The following is a 17,282-nucleotide window of genomic DNA, read 5'->3' as shown; positions in this document are numbered from 1 at the left end:
CTTTATTGGTATTTTTTAAATACAATTTTTTTAGTTATGTATTTCTTAATACCTTTGAGACAAAAAAGGAGAGCTCAGTTCATATTTAGGCTCTGTTTGGTAAAAATAGCGGTTGATTGATAAGCTAGCTGATAGCTGATAGCTTATGGCTTATGGCTGATGACTGATAGCTTATAGCTTATAGCTGATGACTGATGACTTATAGCTGATAAGCTGATTGAAGTGTTTGGTAAAATTAGCGGTTCAACTAACTGATTAATTAAAATGACATAAAGGACATTTAATATATAATTATTTTATTTTAAACTGAAATAAATTATAGAGGGTAAAAGTGGATTTTAGTTAAAATAATAAGGGTAAAAATGGAAGAAAAAATGATAAGCTATAAGCTATAAGCTAAAACGCTATTTGAAATAGCGTCTGAAAAATAAGCTATAAGCTAGTAAAATAAGCTATAAGCTCGTAATGAAAAGACCGTTACCAAACAGGTCTTTTATTGTTATATGAGCTTATAAGCTATAAGCTATAAGACATAAGCTCAAAAAGTGACATGCCAAACAGAGCCTTAATCCTATTGTTCAGGAAAGAGTGGCGTTACCGAAACACCACAAAGATTTCATCATCGCTCTCTGCAATTTGCACCAGCCGGAAATCGAACCCGGATCTGTACCGTGGCAGGGTACTATTCTACCACTAGATCACTGGTGCTTGTTGCTTCACCTTCCCCAATTATTCTACTTCTTTACAAAGCTACCTTCTCATCAATAAGACAATAACGCTTGTTCTCTTTCGTGGCTGTTTACATGTCTCAAATTATAATTTTACAACGCATTCGCTAAACAATTTCCAAAAAAACATCTCTGACTATGATTATATATTTTTCATCATTACTTTAAATTCAAAAATAATTTACAAATCCAAAACTTCCCTACCAAATTGAGTATTTTATTATTGAATTAGAAAACATTGACCGCCAAACTGCGAGCAAACAAATTTCAATTGCAATGGAAACGGAGGGTATCGGCGGTGTCACCGTCACCGGCAGTCAGAGTAAAGATGAAAAAAGATTCTTCGTTGCTGTCCACGTAGGCGCCGGTTACCACTCTCCTCCCAATCATAAACCCCTCAGATCAGCCATGAACCGCGCTTGCCTCGCCGCCGCTTCTGTCCTTCAACAGGAGGGCTCAGTACTCTGCTTGGATGCCGTTGTCGCCGCAATTCAAGTCTTAGAGGTATCGTGTCGATTCGCGGAATTTTAACAAATTGTTAATTGTTGTTAGTTTCAAAGCAGTTTATAATGTGAGTATATAGAAATTGAACTTGATTAGGATGATGATGCTTTGGTGAAATTTGATTGCTTTGTATTATGATAATAGTTTAATGTGAGGTCTTTTTTGTTGAAGGATGATCCGAGCACAAATGCCGGAAGAGGTTCTAATTTGACGGAAAATGGCGGTGTAGAGTGTGATGCCAGTATAATGGATGGAAAATCTGGAGCTTTTGGCGCTGTTGGAGCTATACCAGGTACTTACCTTAAGTTGACAATTGACATTGCATAATCTGAGTGAGTCTTGAGCTATGGAACATGGCGCAGATTTTGTATTTAAAGCTTGTACTCGCTAAAAAAGTATAACGAGGGATAACCCCTTCTTGTGTAGGGCTGTATGTAGTTTTAGTGTTTTTGAGTGTGGTGAGAGCTTGCTCACCAATGGGTTGAGGAAATTTCGTGATCCCTTCTCCCTCTACTGAAACAAATATTTATAGGGGGATCCTTGGGCTTAGGTCAAAAGCCCTGAGGAGCGGTTTCCCCCTCTTGCGGTCAGAGACGGGGAGTGGAAAAAATGAGTTCTTCCTGTCATCATGTTGTGTCAGGAGGAAACGTGGTTTGGTTTGGGCGGCTAGGTTCAGACCCATTACGGCGAGCTGTTATACATTTTAGGCGGCCCGGATCAGTTTCGGGCGACCTAAGAGTCTGTCTGATTCGGGCGACCTGGGGTCAGTTGCTGGGCTCTCGCCCAATATTGATGTACCTGACTTGGCTTGTCTCTTTTGAGCTATTCCTCCCTGGGCCCAGTAAAATTATCCAAGTACAAAGCTTTTTCATGCTAATTTGTGAATGGTACTAAATTGGTTGAGTTAGTAGCTGCTAAATGAAAGTGTAAATGAATGCCATATATCATTCTTTTTCACGTTTTTTTCCGTGAAAAAGTCAACGTGTTTCGCTTTTCATGTACTCAATCAAGTAGAGTTTAAATTTTTTGCTTACCAGGGAAGTCTAAAAACCTGTGGATGGTGTTTGCTTTCACTTTGGAATTTGGTTTCACATTTCATATTTTCTGTCAGGTTTCTATGTATTTATTTCATTAATTATAGACCAGGTGTGCGTAATGCTATACAAATCGCTGCTTTACTGGCCAAAGAGCAAATGATGGGACCTTCATTGCTGGGTCGAATACCTCCAATGTAAGGACTACTCAACCTTTCATTTTTTGTAGCCAAAGTATTTCTGTTACCATGAAACTTACCACAATAATTTATGTTTAAGAGTGCTGTATCTTTTTCACTTTATGTGAACAAATCTGTATTGATATGGGAGTTTGTCATACCTCTGCAGCTTCTTGGTGGGGGAAGGGGCTCGTGAATGGGCAAAGTCCAAGGATATTGCTTTACCGTCTAGTATAACAGAGGCCAACGAGGTCATATTTTCATTCATGATTTAAATTCTGCACAAAAACTTATTATTAAGTCATACTACTCTGGCATTACAACTTTGAGTATCATAACAGTGGCTGGTCACAGAAAAGGCAAAAACACAATGGATAAAATACAAATCTATGTTTGAAGCTGCTAGATTGAAGACAAGTAATTCTCTTCCAGACGGAAATTCTTCTCCACGTCAGAGTACTGAAATGCCAGGTATTTGATGACTCAACTTAATCCTAATCAACATCTCACTTATTATTTTAATTTTTATTGTAAAAACTAAAATCAGTATGACCTAAAGAAGTAATCTTTTACATTAGTATGACACCCCATATGAACTTTATCATGCCAAAGCCACGCCTTATTATGATGCAGATTATGCTTTGGAAGATCAAGTCATGGATACTGTTGGGGTTATTTGTATAGACAATGAGGGGAATGTAGCATCTGGAGCCTCTAGTGGTGGTATTGCTCTAAAGGTGAACAATGTTTTCTTGGTTTGCTTTTCTTCTAGTGCTCCAACTTGCATATTAGAGTCGAAAGTGATTGCTCATAATTAAATATACCAAATATTCAACAGATTAATGGACGAGTGGGGCTAGCGGCAATGTACGGTTCAGGTTGTTGGGCGTCATCTAAAGGTCCGTTTGGGGCTCCATTCATGGCTGGCTGTTGTGTGTCTGGTGCAGGAGAGCACCTAATGAAAGGATTTGCAGCTAGGGAGTGCATTGTTTCACTGTCTATGTATGACCGTCTCACTTGTAAATGAATTTCATTGTTTTGTCAAATTAGCTTTTTCTTTGACGCTAGCAATACTTCATGACTAGATTTTTCTGATATTAATTTTTCTTCAGCTCACAGTCTGGTGCTGCTTCTGCTTGCACAAAAATTTTACGCACTGTTGCCGAGGAAAGTAGTAGATGCGGTACTGATAGCAGTGCAGGGATATTGGTTGTGCAGTCAGATACATCTATTGTAGTGAGACTCTTCAACTTTTCCAATCAATAAATAGTTTTCAGGAATATTGCCTAATCTCATATTCTGTAGGATCAAGGAAAATCAAGGCTAAAAGCTGTAGAAATTGCAGCTGCATACACTTCCTTGTCTTTTGGAGTAGGATATTTTGGAAGCTCTATGGAACGTCCCAAGGTAGCATAATCACGACTCTGATTTTCCATCATATGAAAATTTAGTAATTAACATCATCATTGATAAGGATGCTAATTAAGAAATCATCACACGGTCGTCCAATTAGTTTTGAAATACTATTGTATGCTTCCATATCTGGTTTAGGATTTATCCAACACCTGGTTTATTTTTTACATCCTCCAATCTGATTATCTTTTCAGCTAACTTTCTTAAAGCAATGTTTTTATATCATCCTATGTTCCAGGTTTCGATTCTTAGGAGTACAAAACAAAGCAAGTCTGCAATAAATCAATTTGGAGCACGAATAGATCTTTCAAATGGATAACTGTTGTGACTACTGGAGAACTATTCAATCTCCGACATTTATTCTTATTCAATCTTATATGGTAATGAGATCCCAATGATACCAAATACTTAGTAAGGATTTTTAAATTTTAGCTCACAATTATTAAGTCAGTCCTTCCATTTTATTTAAAACATACACATAACTTATTTGACACATAACTTATTTTAATTAAGGTTTTTGTGATTGATAACAATGAAGACTTACTAATGAATGTTGTATTTCTGCATGACCTTGGTATTCATCATCTCAAACTAGTTACAACCTTTTGTGGTAACAGGTCTTCGATCCACATTGCAAACACCCCTGTTTTTCATAAGCGCACTAAACATATCGAAAAAGACTTTCATGTCGTCTAAAACAATATTTAGGAAAAAAATCATTCACTTAACGCCGATTGACTCTACAATCCAAGTCGCAGATGTCATCACCAAAGCTCTTCACATTAATCCATCAGTGCTTTGTCTCACAAACTTGACATGTATAACATCCACTCCATTTTAAGAGAGGGTGTTAAGCCACATTGATTGTTTCTAGCTAATTCTGTTATTAATTGTTATATTTAATTTAACTGTTGATATAACACTAGTATAACTAAGTGGTTAGTTAATTATTTGTTTGTAACTACCACTATTACCATGTTAGTTAGACTTACACCATATAAATGATGAGTCCAACTAATGTACAAAGCAACTTGAAATAATATAGTTATCTGTTTTTTTCTCTCTTTAGTATTATTAAATAACATAGATCAGATACACTTATACTGTTCCATGAATAAATAAATAAAATTCAATTTTGGTTATAGGAACACCTCAAAAAGAAGGAAAAAAAAAATCTAATACTATCATCATATAAGAGACAAAGTTAAATGACCTCAAGTGTAATTTTGTCTGATCAAAGCCATTTTCACATATTTCACTATATACGTTTAAGAATTAAGATCCGTTGCACAACTCTTATTCTAATGATTATATTATACAACCAACTAGTGATCTTGAGTTAACATTCACTTTTAAATAATAATAAAACACCTCAAAGGAAACAAATGATCCTGGACATTTTTATGTTGTTCTTGGGGTGGCCCATTCAACCCTCAGGATGAGATTATCATAGCCATATCCATTGAGTTTGTTAATAGCTCTCCCAGCATCTTCCCTGCTCACAAAGTTAACAAACCCAAACCCCCTACTCGTGCCACTCTTTTGATCAATAGCAACATAAACCCTCCTCACACAACCAAAAGGTCGAAATAACTCATACAAATCCGGCTCCCTCGTGTCCTCGGAGAGATTGTTTACTCGCACAGAATTCTCATCGTTCCTCCGCCTCATACCTGACTCTACAATCCTGTCTGCAGTTGCACTACCTCTCATGCAGCGAGGTACATATACACCATTGGTTGAACCGGATGCATCCGCTGTTAGAGATATACCAATAGGCTTAGGGCGTTCGAGAAGTATTTCTTCAGTAGAAACCATAGTAAGGTGACTACTGCTATCTTCATGAACCGCGTCGCCAAATTTAGGCAAGTTACGTCGCTCTATGGCGCGCTTACTTATACGCATGTTGGCGAGTTTGCGCGTGCGGGTGATTGTTGTAATTTTAACCATGTTACCATCCTCGTCGAATTCGTACTCAATAGCTCTCTTGATTCCATTTTCGTCAGGTCCTATCACCTGGCATGGTGGTAGCAGGAAATCGAGATCCTCCCCGACATCTTCTTCCAATTCTCCCCACCTTATCTTCGCCGGTTCCTTTGGATAAACCATTCTTTCAGTTGTTCTACAGCTGCTGGGAATGGGAATTTAAGCAAGTTTTTCTTAGCAGTCTGTTTCATTCACTTGAATTGATATTCAACATATCACGTGGATAGTTTTATAAGCTGTTTCTTCATGACTACAGAAACAAAATAGGAAACAGTGGAAGTGCACTTGGATTTACTTGGGGACCAAACAAAGATTTCTTGGTGGCCAAGTTTGCTCTCCTTTTCATTTCTTCTATTTTATTTTCAGAGAATGTTCACTCACACACAGTAAGATAGTGGATTTAAATTCCTCTGTCAATGTCAGAATATCTTTAACATGTGAAAAGGCATCTAAATACTCTACTAAATTTTAGGAAATAGAAGTGTTCACGAATAATTATTTTGAAAATGAAAAGTAAAGATAAGAGCGAGGTTGAATCATGTCCGTGTAAACTTAACAAGGCTATGCTACAGTAAATTATTATTGTAATTTAGAAAAATATGAATAAATTACATTTTTTTAGAGACGTTTAAATTACAATACTCTCTCATTATATGATTAAATATATGCTATTGTTTCCTCTTATTTAAAATATTTTAGAAAAATATTAATTCTGAAAACGATGATGGTTATTTTCGATCCCGTGTCCAAAGATGTGAGAGAAGTCGGGTCCTCCTATACCATCGACGACCATATAACCTCCCTTCGCCAACAATTCACAATGATATAATTGATGCTACCACGGTAAAGAGATTCTCATGTAAAAATAGTAAGAAAAGCATACAGCAAAAAATCACTTGTTGATATAATTGATGGTTCATTTAGGGAACAATTCATAATGAAGTGTATGTTTATCGTCATGAACTCCTTAGATCAAATCCTATGAAAGTAAAACTCATGCATACCAAGGTGAGGATGATCTAGGACAACCTGAGAAAGGACAATGAATATGAAACAGCATTAATGATTGTTACATACAACAATGATACCATCCTTATCAGAAATCTGTGAGAAAGGACAATGAATAATAATTTACAAGTTAAAGAAAATAATAAATACAGATTTTGCATCTTCGATGCAGATTTATTTCTGTTCAATGTACACAAATAATTGAACATCTGATCTGCTATACAATTTTCCAATTTTTCTTCTTAACTTCCCTGTTTTCTTCGACTTCTTTGTATAAATAGGGTAATCTTCATGTTGACCCTTCAGGGACTTGAGAGTCATCAATTGAATCGGGAGATTGGGTTTTGGGTTTGCTCATCATTCTACTATATCCATATCCAAGAGAACTTCCACTTGTTTCAGATAGCTGAATTAAAAGACCAAAAGTAACATACATAAATTCAGAAATGAACTAGTTGAGAACCCATGACAGGAAAATTCCTTGGTGAAAGTGAAATTGACTTGTGGCATAGAAGATTAAATATGTAATCTGAGAGGAGTTTAGAAAACACATACTTCTGTAAGCTCAGCCAGATGGCGGGATCTGAATTCATTAATTGTTGCCGCAATCTCTGATGCAGGAAGTTTAACCTGAAGAGAGAAATTCTTAGATAACAGATCGCCTAACTCAATGCTTCAGCATTGTGTCAGAGTTTCATCAACTAGCAAAGTAACATGATAAGAACCCTTTGTGTTATTTTTTATGAAGGCCTGCCCTCAATTAATATCTGGTTTTATTTTCACCTTTTACCATTTCAATTTTAACATGAAAAGAAAAAAGCTAGAATCTTCAGTGAGATGTGAAACTAATTTTACCATAGCAAAAACATGCTTATACCATTTCTAAGAAAATTTGGTCAGAAACTTAAATCAATCAGACAAAGCAGAGAAAACATACAACAGTGTGGCAACTGCTATTCTGAACTGAAGTTTCAATCACGACGACAGATGAACATAATAATTTACTGGTGTTCGTCATCATAATATAAGGTATAGCAAAATATTAGGACATAAATTGCTTTTCCATTAAGTCAATATATCTGTTCCAACTTCCAATGTCAATATGATAGTTACCTCAGAAAGCACGGCTGCTGCTAGCTGAAGACTTGGTTCCAAAGTCTCCGGTACAACCTGCAAATGCAATCAACAGAAACACAAGATACACAAGATCTACAGTGAGTATTCCAATAAATGCAGTCATTAAGAAAAAAAATCATGGTGCTTTCAAAATAACACGATTAGGCAATGATAACAGAAATGATAGAAGAGGTATCAGAATATTACGGCGGTAGCTCCAGCTTTTTCTAAATTCAATCCGTGAATAACATCATGAGCACGGACAAAAGTCTTCACGTTTGGGAAGTGTTTGCTCAGAGCCCAAACCGTTCTATAGTTTGCACCAGGGGAATCTAGAGTTACTGCTGCAGCACTTGCCCTTCCAGCCCCAACTTTATGTAGGACCTTATCAGACAACACAAAGCATGTCAAGTAATGAACGTCTATGTGAGCTTAATTATTGAATTCATGTGTACTACCTCTCGACTACCAGCATCACCGAAGTACACTGGGAGATCCAAGGAACGCCCAATTGCCACTCTATCACTGAGAACATTATCAAATACCAAGGCAAGTTAGGACAATATTGGCCATTTCCAATCCAAAATTGCAGACATGATATATGGTAAACTGGGACCTCCTGCATCTTTACTTCGTGTTTGGTTTGGGGGAAATGGAGCGAGATGAAAATTGAAGTATTTGGAAAGAAAACAAGACAAAATTATTTTTAATTAAAGCCTTAAATGCCTCCAAGAATATCAGAAACTAATGCACAATCAAACAGTATAGCTAGGCTCATCTAGATGCTAATTCCATGCAGTAATGTTGTTTTCCTTTACAACATCTAAAAAAGAAAATAGTTTCAGTTAGATCAAGTTACCTTCGCACATCTAGTGCAACAAAGGGAATGAGTCGCTCAGAAAGAAGTTGTGCAATGATCTGAGATAACAAAGTAAAATTTTAAGCTTAAATTGATTATTAAAACTGATACAGTATACCCAAAAAGAAACAACTCACCTGGCCAACTCTCCCAAATCCACAAATAATGATATGATCATGCAGATCATCCGTCTGAAAAAGATGTAAACCAAAACGATGTAAACCACTACTTTTTAGACGATTTGTTTTTGGCACAAATTTAAGGTGATTTGAATGAAGGAATACAAATTTCAGAAGCAAGAATTTCACTATTTTTCATTACTTTTTAAATACTACAGATCAGCACTTCAACCTCCTGGAAAGACTTATTGCTATACTATACCATACAGCACATCATACAATCTATTAAGTTGTAAGATAAAAAAGACAGGGTTTAGTCCACCAGCAAGAAAGCCAACAGTGAGTGGTGCAAAAGCCGTAAATTTCACAACCATTTGCAATTAGTAGAAGTCCCAGTTAGTCAAAAATGAAAGTAATCTCACCTCACTTTCTACAGGTAATAAGCTTCGAACATCGTGTTGCTCAAAACGGGAGGCGATCAGCTGGCCTCCTTCGGCCAGCCATGGCGTAAGGGCCATTGAAATTCCCACAACAAGGAACAGCAAAGAGGACAACTGGGAAGACATTATACCCTACAAAAGTGTCAATTAGAAATAATATTAGTTTTTAAAGCAGATTAATTTTCGAAGAGGAAGAAGATTCTTAGCAGCAATCAGAAATTTGATCCATATTTTTGGTTTCTTTTCAACTTTCCTTTTTCCAAAATAAAAAAGAATTCATCAAGAGAAAGGAAACGATTTAGAATTAAAATATAAGTAACCACCGAAAAAGTATAAGGAACCGATAACACAATTTGAAAAACAATATACACTAGTGGAATTGACATAAATATCATATTGCGTTGAACCTTGAAAAAAGCATGATCTATGATACTACATAATAAAAGAGGTGCAATGGTTCTATGATTTCAGAAATTCTTTGAGTTCCACTCCATCCAAGCAGTCTACGTAATTGAATTACAAGACACAATTTAGAACATACTCGTTCCAAAATCACTATTATGCAATAATAGCAAATCACCAAGGCCTGAGGTATGTATTCAATCCCTCATGACCTTTAACCAAAGAATCTAGTTAATAAATTCCTGGGCAATGCAAGCACAGATGACATTGCATCTCAAAACTATCATTACATCATAAAATAACAGAATAACAGCAAGAAACAACCTTATTTTATCAAGACTTGTCTGGTAAGAACAAATTATATATCCAGTTACTAGTTTATTTTAGAGGAAGATGACATAGATGTAAACCTCTACAATAACCTCAAGTTAAGAACACCAAGAAGCATATTGTTAGAATCAAACACAAATAGAATAACTTATTTCACATGAATACGGATATAAAGATATATGACAGATAATTTATTTATTTTTTCTGAAGACAAAAATGAAACTGAACTAGAAATTTTATTTAATAACCAGGCACTCTTTGCACGAGAAATGGTCTTCAAGGTCAAAAACCTGATTAACAGCTTCACCAAAAGCCACAAATGCAAATTCTCCTCCAGGAGCAAGAAGAAGTCCAACTCTGATGGCAGATATGAGTGAAATACCAAAAACTTTGCCAATCAAAGCAACCAAGAGTGTCTTGCCACATATCAAGAGTCCCAGTGTCCCTATGATGACTGGAAAGTTTGAGAGAAGAAGTTTTGGATCAATTGCCATTCCAACCTGAAAAAGTCACAGAAATTACTTTTCATTAGTTAGACATGCCAACACTGACTTGTTCAAAAAATCACAAACCTCAAGTCAGCCATAATTGACCAGAAGTTTAATAAAGTGTAAAATAGATGATGCATGAATAAATAAACAAAATGATTAATTAGCTCTTGAATTTGAATATCAAGCACCTACCGTCATAAAGAAGAGTCCCAATAGAAGGCCACGATATGGAGCAATATCGGATTCGACCTGTAAGGAAAATTCAGTCTCTGCCAGTAGTAAACCGGCCAAAAATGCTCCCAAAGCCATGGACAGGCCTGCCTGTTTCAAATAAAATTTACATTTTAAAAAAAGTAAAAAGTAAGGCTAGCACAATACAGACAAATTATCACTTCAATGGTCACAAGAATAACTCAAAAGCAAACTGCCAAACCTTGGCTTGGTTTAAAAACCCAACCAATGGAAAATGGGAAAACAGTGCTCTGAACACCTACCCTGGCTGTGAGAAGGCTGGTCCCAAGAACAACAAAGAGTGTATTGGCAGAAAATATTTCTGCATTCTGATTTTCTGCAATCTGCCTATATATAGGTCGAAGGAGCTGGACAAAAGAAGAGTGGGAAGTCACATTCCAAAAGTCATGTCTGTGACAAAGTAACATCATAAGATAAATTTAGAATGAACACAAAGCCGTAAATATGGAGCCTATCCTATGAAAAAAGTTACTATATTTCAGAATCAGGATGTTGATACAGAATATAAAATAAGCTAAATCCCTGCTACAATTAATTAACCCCACTAAGCCTAGAAACTTCAACCAAGACCTCATATGTGTGTGTAGCCACAAATAGTACAAAACTCATCTCAACTACTATAAGCTACTAAGTTAGTAACTTCCACCCCCATGATAGATAAAAATACCTGAATTTTCACAACACCATATTACGGATCATTATAAAGTATACAAAGCAATCTGCGGCATCCAGTCAGTAATATGTATCAAAACTCCTCATCATTTTTAGATGTCAATGTATTGAGTGCTCCAAAGGATCATATATAACATATAACACGCTAGACAGTATAATTGATAGCATATGTTGAATACAAATTTAAATGATGAACTTAACAAAATACACATAAAATTTGTAAAAAAGATATATTGACCAGAGAATGTAAATAAAGACCTTCAAATAGATACTATTAAACATTGTCCAGATTCAAAGTACATCTAAATAATTAGGAACCACACTGCTCACACTTCAGCTCTAGTGAATAAAACTTACCAGTCGTCCACCTGCAATTATGGCAGTGATGGAAACTGCAGCCTTAACGGCAGCCAGTCCAAGAGCTTCGGCAATAGCTTGAAAGCCAACCTGAAAGCAGATATTAAGACTTTAGCGGAAGATAATATTAGCAGCAACTGCGTTATAGCAATGGCGGTGATGGCCATAACATAAAAGCAAAGTTAATGGCTTTCAATCAAGCATTTAACATGAACTAACTTCAATTAGAAAGAGTACAATGTGCCTTGACCCTTTTAATGCATATGGAAAAAATCAAAACATAATTATCCAATCAAATGCAAGTTCTCTGAACAACATGGACAACCCTTGTCATAACACTTTCTCATGCTACTTAGGAGTTCATACAACTTTAAGAAGCCAATTTCTAAAGTTCATGAGAACATCTGACGAAGTCTTTTAAGCAGTCAGTGCTAGAAAGTGTTACCCCTCCTTTGGAAGAATTAGGTGAAATAAGAGGTATGAGAATTAGCAAGACAACAACCGCCAAATCCTGTGCATAAACAAAGAAGAAATAGTCAATTTTGGTCCATTATCTGAAGAGTTGCAATTATTTGGGAGACACTTTATATCCCTTTCTTCTCTCCTCCCTGTGTGTGTATATATATATTTTACAGCAAAGTCCTTCAGTTTCTACTTTCTAGATACATAGTATTAGTAAGGTATAAAGTAACCTGAAAAAGTAATACAGAAAATGTAGCTCGTCCATGTCGTGATGTGCTCTCGCTTCTCTCCTGTAACACCTGTAAAACAATTCACTTGAAATATTGCCACATGAAGGACTCAGCATACATGAAAATATAATTATTATATAGAAAGAACAAAGTCTTGACTCCTACCCTAAATGTTTAAACTTGTGACACGAGAGTCTTTCGAAGGTGGACTTACATTACAGACTATAGATTTCAGTTTTAGCAAATAACAGATACATGCGACAGCAAAATCCTTTTACAAGTAATTAATGCTTTAAAAAAAAGGTAGATATCACAATCTCAGAATATACATTAAACAGAGGTATAAAGCTGGAACGGTTAAAGTGACTAGACTGTGTGAACGTAATACCCTATAGTAAGAATTTAAAAGTAAACAATACTCAGGATATTTACCTGCAGAACAACAGCAGTCGATGATAATGCCAGGCCATTCCCAATGACAAGAGCAGCAGGGCCAGCTTGGCCACAAATATAATGAGCCACCAACCCAATAACTGCGGCAGTCAACAAAACCTGCATTTGTTCATACATGGTAAGAGTTGTTGGCTTGTTAGTTACTAATATATAAATAGAATATCATGAAGTAAACAGCATTAACAAGTTTTGAAGTTTTAGGGTTTAGGTGTTTAGATGTAGAGGGAGGAAAAGGAATACTCAACAATAAAATTATATTGGTATGGCATGAATATTTTGGATGTTGTTACACAAGACAAAAGAACTAATGACTAATATTTAATCTAAATTAGATAAGGAACAAATCAATATATGTAAGGAGATGAGGAGATTAATTCTCCAACCGGTAATATGAATTACTCTTTTGATGGAATCAATTTATTCTATGACAATTTTATTTTCATATATTCTTACTACAAAGGTGAAAGACGGAGTTCCACAATCACCTGAGCAGAGCCTAATCCAAAGACATATTTCTTCATTGAACTAAGCCTTTCCACAGATAGCTAGAAGAAAAAAAACCATAGCTTCAGTTTATTATATTTTAGTAAGAAGATAATTGAAGTTATGGACAAGATCTTATATGAAGCTCCACCTCCAGGCCAATATTAAATAAAAGGAAAACAACTCCAAATTCAGCGATTGATTTTGTCCCGTGAACATTGCGAATGATGGAGAGTCCATAAGGCCCAATCAAGATTCCAGCAGCCAAGTAACCAAGAACTGGACTGCCTAAAGATTGTTGCAGATAAGGGACACAGAATCAGTGAAACAATATATCATATGAATGTCAGACAATCAATTTTATCAGATTATGACTTAATAAAATTGCTTCACATGCAAGGAAGAATAAATCTGCTATTTGTTGGCTGCTTACAACAATAACAATACTTTATAATTTAAGTAATCAAGCTTGTCTTGATCATTGTGGCTTCATTTATCATCAGAATCAAACTAAAACACAGTGAATAAGGAAAAGAAACGTGGGCTAAAAGAAGCAGCAGGTATAATCTATGCACCAAAGCTTCATATGAGCAACTTATGAAGTTTTAGCCTAATAAAATTGAAACTAAAGTATAACATCTAGACAAACAACATGGCCATACTAAGAAAAGTATGTTGAATTCAATATTTAGAAAACATGGCAACCAATCTACCTCCGGGAATTTTTTGAAATAGTGGGACGAATATTACACTTGCAAGTAATAGCCAGAGCATGTCAAAGAGGGAGGCTTCCTCGTCGTTCACCTATAATAAATATCATGCAGAGTCAAATGAAACCTACTGAATTGAGCATGCAAATTAATGAGTAAAAATTGAAGATCAAACCTCTTGATCGGGTAACGAAGCAATAACTTTCTTAATGCTGTTGGCGAGTTCCTGAAGCTGTCTAACCAGAGGCCTTGCATTTGAGGAAACTTCTTCAACTGTGGTTACAATGACTTCTGGCTGCTGAAGTAGCTGAGAACTTCTCTCTGCTCTATTGGAAAAGAACGTGACCCTGAAATAAAAACCCACTGTTTCTAGTAAAACAAAGAAAAACCTTCATATTGATCTTTTCATTTAATTAACATAATGACAAAGCTCAATATTGTCCCACAGAAAGAGAACAGAACAACTTAGACAAAGGTAACATATAGAAAGGCAAAAATCCCATCCCCGTCGCAGAAAATTTTATTTCACCATCAGTTTCTAAACAAACTAGTGAACATTTCAGCTTTGATACTTTTCTATCATGTTGCACAAAATACTAAAACTTGTATACTTAATATTTCATATTTATTGCGCTTGTACATTACACATGCTAGGGCAGGCATATGTTTTTTACATACTTCTAAATGTATTGTTTCTAGGATGGTCTAACAAAAGATAACAACAAGAAAAAGGAGATAGATACAGAAAGATCATACGCACCCTGCTCCAATTAACAATAACCCAACAATCAGTTTGGGTAATTGATTCTGTGCAGATTCCACAAGACCATTGAAAATTGATGCTGGTGAGTAATCAGTCTCTTCTGTACTAGAAGAGAAAAATGATGCAGGAAAAAATCGGGAAGACTTCTTCAATGATGTCTTGGGAGTAGATGGTGAATTATCTCTAGGCAAATCTTTCTGTGTTTCTTGTTTTTTTGCTTGAACTACATTCTTTGACTTCTCTACTTCAAGTTCAGCTTCTTTGGAAGAGTCAATGCTGAACTGTCCATTATCATGATCACTTAAATAACCAGATTGAGTTATAACTTCCGAGATTTGGCCGGTTTTATTAGACTGTGTCTCTAGTGAATCTGTGGCCAGCAACGACTCGTCATTACTGGAGATTTCAAGCTCACCTTTAACAGAAACTTCACCAGGAAAATCTTGAACCAATTTCTCCGCCTCGGGGAGGGCTGCTGCATCTTTTTCCTGTAAAGCGTCTGCGGTATCATCATTAATACTAATAACAGACTTCTCTGCTCTATGCAATGCAATTTCTGCATCGTTAACACGCTTTGCAGCCTCAAGCTCAAAGGCAACAGCTTGCTCGGCTAAATGCATTATGTCTGTAACATCCTCCTCCGCTTTCACCGCATTCAACTGTGCTTTTTCCGCCATTCCATGCAACATGCTCACTTCATTCTGCAACTCCTCTTTCCTACTTTGCAAGCGCCTCAGCTCAGCCTCACAACTCGCTAAACTTGTCTGACATTCCTTAATATCTTCCTGAGCAACCAAACGCTCTTTCCCCTCTTGCACTACACCGTTACCACCATCACTCTCGCTCGAATCTCGTACAAAACCATTATCTTCACTCACAACCTCCAAAGATTCAACGGCCACTTGAAGTCTCGCCTCAGCTAAAGAAAGAGCCATAGTCGCATTCTGAACAGCTTCTTTAGCAATAAACTCTTCACTAACAATCTCCTGAATAATATCAAGTTTAGAATTAACATCAGTCCAAGCTCTCGCCGCTCCATCCTGCAAAGATATCGCAGTCTCCGATATCTTTTTAACCTTCTCCTCAAACACAATACTATTCACTCTAGCAGCTTCTAATTCTTTCAAGGCCTTCTGCAACAATTCCTTCAATTCATCCACACTTTTTACCTCTACTTCTACTTCACCCCCGACTTCCCCCAAAGGTTCGCCTAATTCTGCACCGGAAATAGACACCAAATCATTACCCTCATTCAAACCTTTCCTACCATTTCCATTGTCATATCCAAATGAATCATTTCCCTTACACTTTAACCAAACTCTCCTATTTACCTTAAAATAGTTACTACTAGTATAACTACTCCTACACGACGAACTCAGCTTCGACTTCGAATTCAAACCTCTAAACTCTCCTCCACAATAAGTTTCCAATTTCAAACTATTCCTTGAATAACAAAGAAAAGCACAACCAAAGCCTCTACCACCAAACGAAACACAAGAATCGAAACCATTGAAACCTACTTTCGACTGTGGAAACCTAAAAGCTATATCCATTTTTCTTCGAAATCAACAAACTCATACAGAACTGTTTTTCAATGCATTCTCTGAAACAAATTATACAGAATACAAAAATTAATCAGAAAAAACTCAACAAATTTATCAGCATTAACGTATTCACATAGAAAATTCATAGAGAAAGAGAGAGAATCGTTTTACCGAAGCAACGAAAACTGTGAAAAAGTTGAAAATGAAGCTTTCAATTTCTCTGTATGGAAAGAGGGAAAATGGAAGTTTTGTTCGTTGCGAGAAAGAGAAAATTCAGTTTTGCGTGTGATTTTAAAACGGTCAGTGAAGAGACTGAAAGGATATTATTTACAAGTTTTTGTTCATACTCGCGGATTTAGAGCGTGGATACAACGTCCAATCATAACGATACTTGTTCTGAAATTTCACAGAGCGTGTTACATCAACAACGTTTTAGCGCGTGAAATGGTTAATCAATCATGTAATTAAAAATAGCTCTAGGAAGAGTTGTAAGGATAGTGGCAGTTTCGATAATTTGTGATGGGGATGAATGGATGTCGAAACTGCTAAAAAAATATCCTAAGCCAAAATTTGAAATTATTATATATTTTTTATTTAGTAATATTGCTATTTTTTCTAAAAGTGGTTGATTTTTAAATATTAATAATTTATTTATATTGATAAATAAATATTGTTATTAGATACTTAATTTTAGCAGGGCGGTTCCAACACGTCTCGAGAGCTGAGCTAAAAATTAAAATTAAACAT

At 36.0% G+C, this 17,282-nt stretch overlaps 3 protein-coding genes across 3 annotated transcripts; 1 reads left to right on the top strand and 2 right to left on the bottom strand.

Moving 5' to 3' along the window:
- The first annotated feature begins 580 nt into the window (after window positions 1-580).
- On the top strand, window positions 581-4,946 carry LOC131616657 (putative threonine aspartase). The gene is made up of 10 exons (XM_058888042.1): window positions 581-1,232; window positions 1,404-1,524; window positions 2,379-2,463; window positions 2,615-2,696; window positions 2,787-2,916; window positions 3,079-3,182; window positions 3,284-3,447; window positions 3,558-3,681; window positions 3,751-3,852; window positions 4,097-4,946. The coding sequence occupies exons 1-10, from the start codon at window positions 1,005-1,007 to the stop codon at window positions 4,175-4,177; spliced, it is 1,221 nt and encodes a 406-aa protein (XP_058744025.1). The 5' UTR covers window positions 581-1,004; the 3' UTR covers window positions 4,178-4,946.
- LOC131616658 (uncharacterized) lies at window positions 4,940-6,732 on the bottom strand. The gene has a single exon (XM_058888043.1). The coding sequence runs from the start codon at window positions 5,965-5,967 to the stop codon at window positions 5,260-5,262; it is 708 nt and encodes a 235-aa protein (XP_058744026.1). The 5' UTR covers window positions 5,968-6,732; the 3' UTR covers window positions 4,940-5,259.
- A 142-nt stretch (window positions 6,733-6,874) lies between these two features.
- Window positions 6,875-16,840, bottom strand: LOC131616656 (K(+) efflux antiporter 2, chloroplastic-like). The gene is made up of 21 exons (XM_058888041.1): window positions 16,707-16,840; window positions 14,989-16,594; window positions 14,404-14,575; window positions 14,232-14,322; window positions 13,670-13,806; window positions 13,521-13,580; window positions 13,015-13,134; window positions 12,583-12,651; window positions 12,336-12,401; window positions 11,891-11,980; window positions 11,104-11,208; window positions 10,802-10,930; window positions 10,409-10,618; window positions 9,369-9,518; window positions 8,965-9,018; window positions 8,828-8,886; window positions 8,427-8,493; window positions 8,176-8,352; window positions 7,966-8,022; window positions 7,408-7,482; window positions 6,875-7,258 (listed from the first exon to the last, which is right to left on the bottom strand). The coding sequence occupies exons 2-21, from the start codon at window positions 16,542-16,544 to the stop codon at window positions 7,142-7,144; spliced, it is 3,561 nt and encodes a 1,186-aa protein (XP_058744024.1). The 5' UTR covers window positions 16,545-16,594; window positions 16,707-16,840; the 3' UTR covers window positions 6,875-7,141.
- Window positions 16,841-17,282: the final 442 nt, after the last annotated feature.

The sequence above is a fragment of the Vicia villosa genome, linkage group LG7 (genome assembly GCF_029867415.1).
Source record: "Vicia villosa cultivar HV-30 ecotype Madison, WI linkage group LG7, Vvil1.0, whole genome shotgun sequence".
NCBI lineage: Eukaryota > Viridiplantae > Streptophyta > Magnoliopsida > Fabales > Fabaceae > Vicia > Vicia villosa.
The sequence above is the reverse complement of the archived record's forward strand: the minus strand, read 5'-3'. Positions and strand labels throughout refer to the sequence as shown.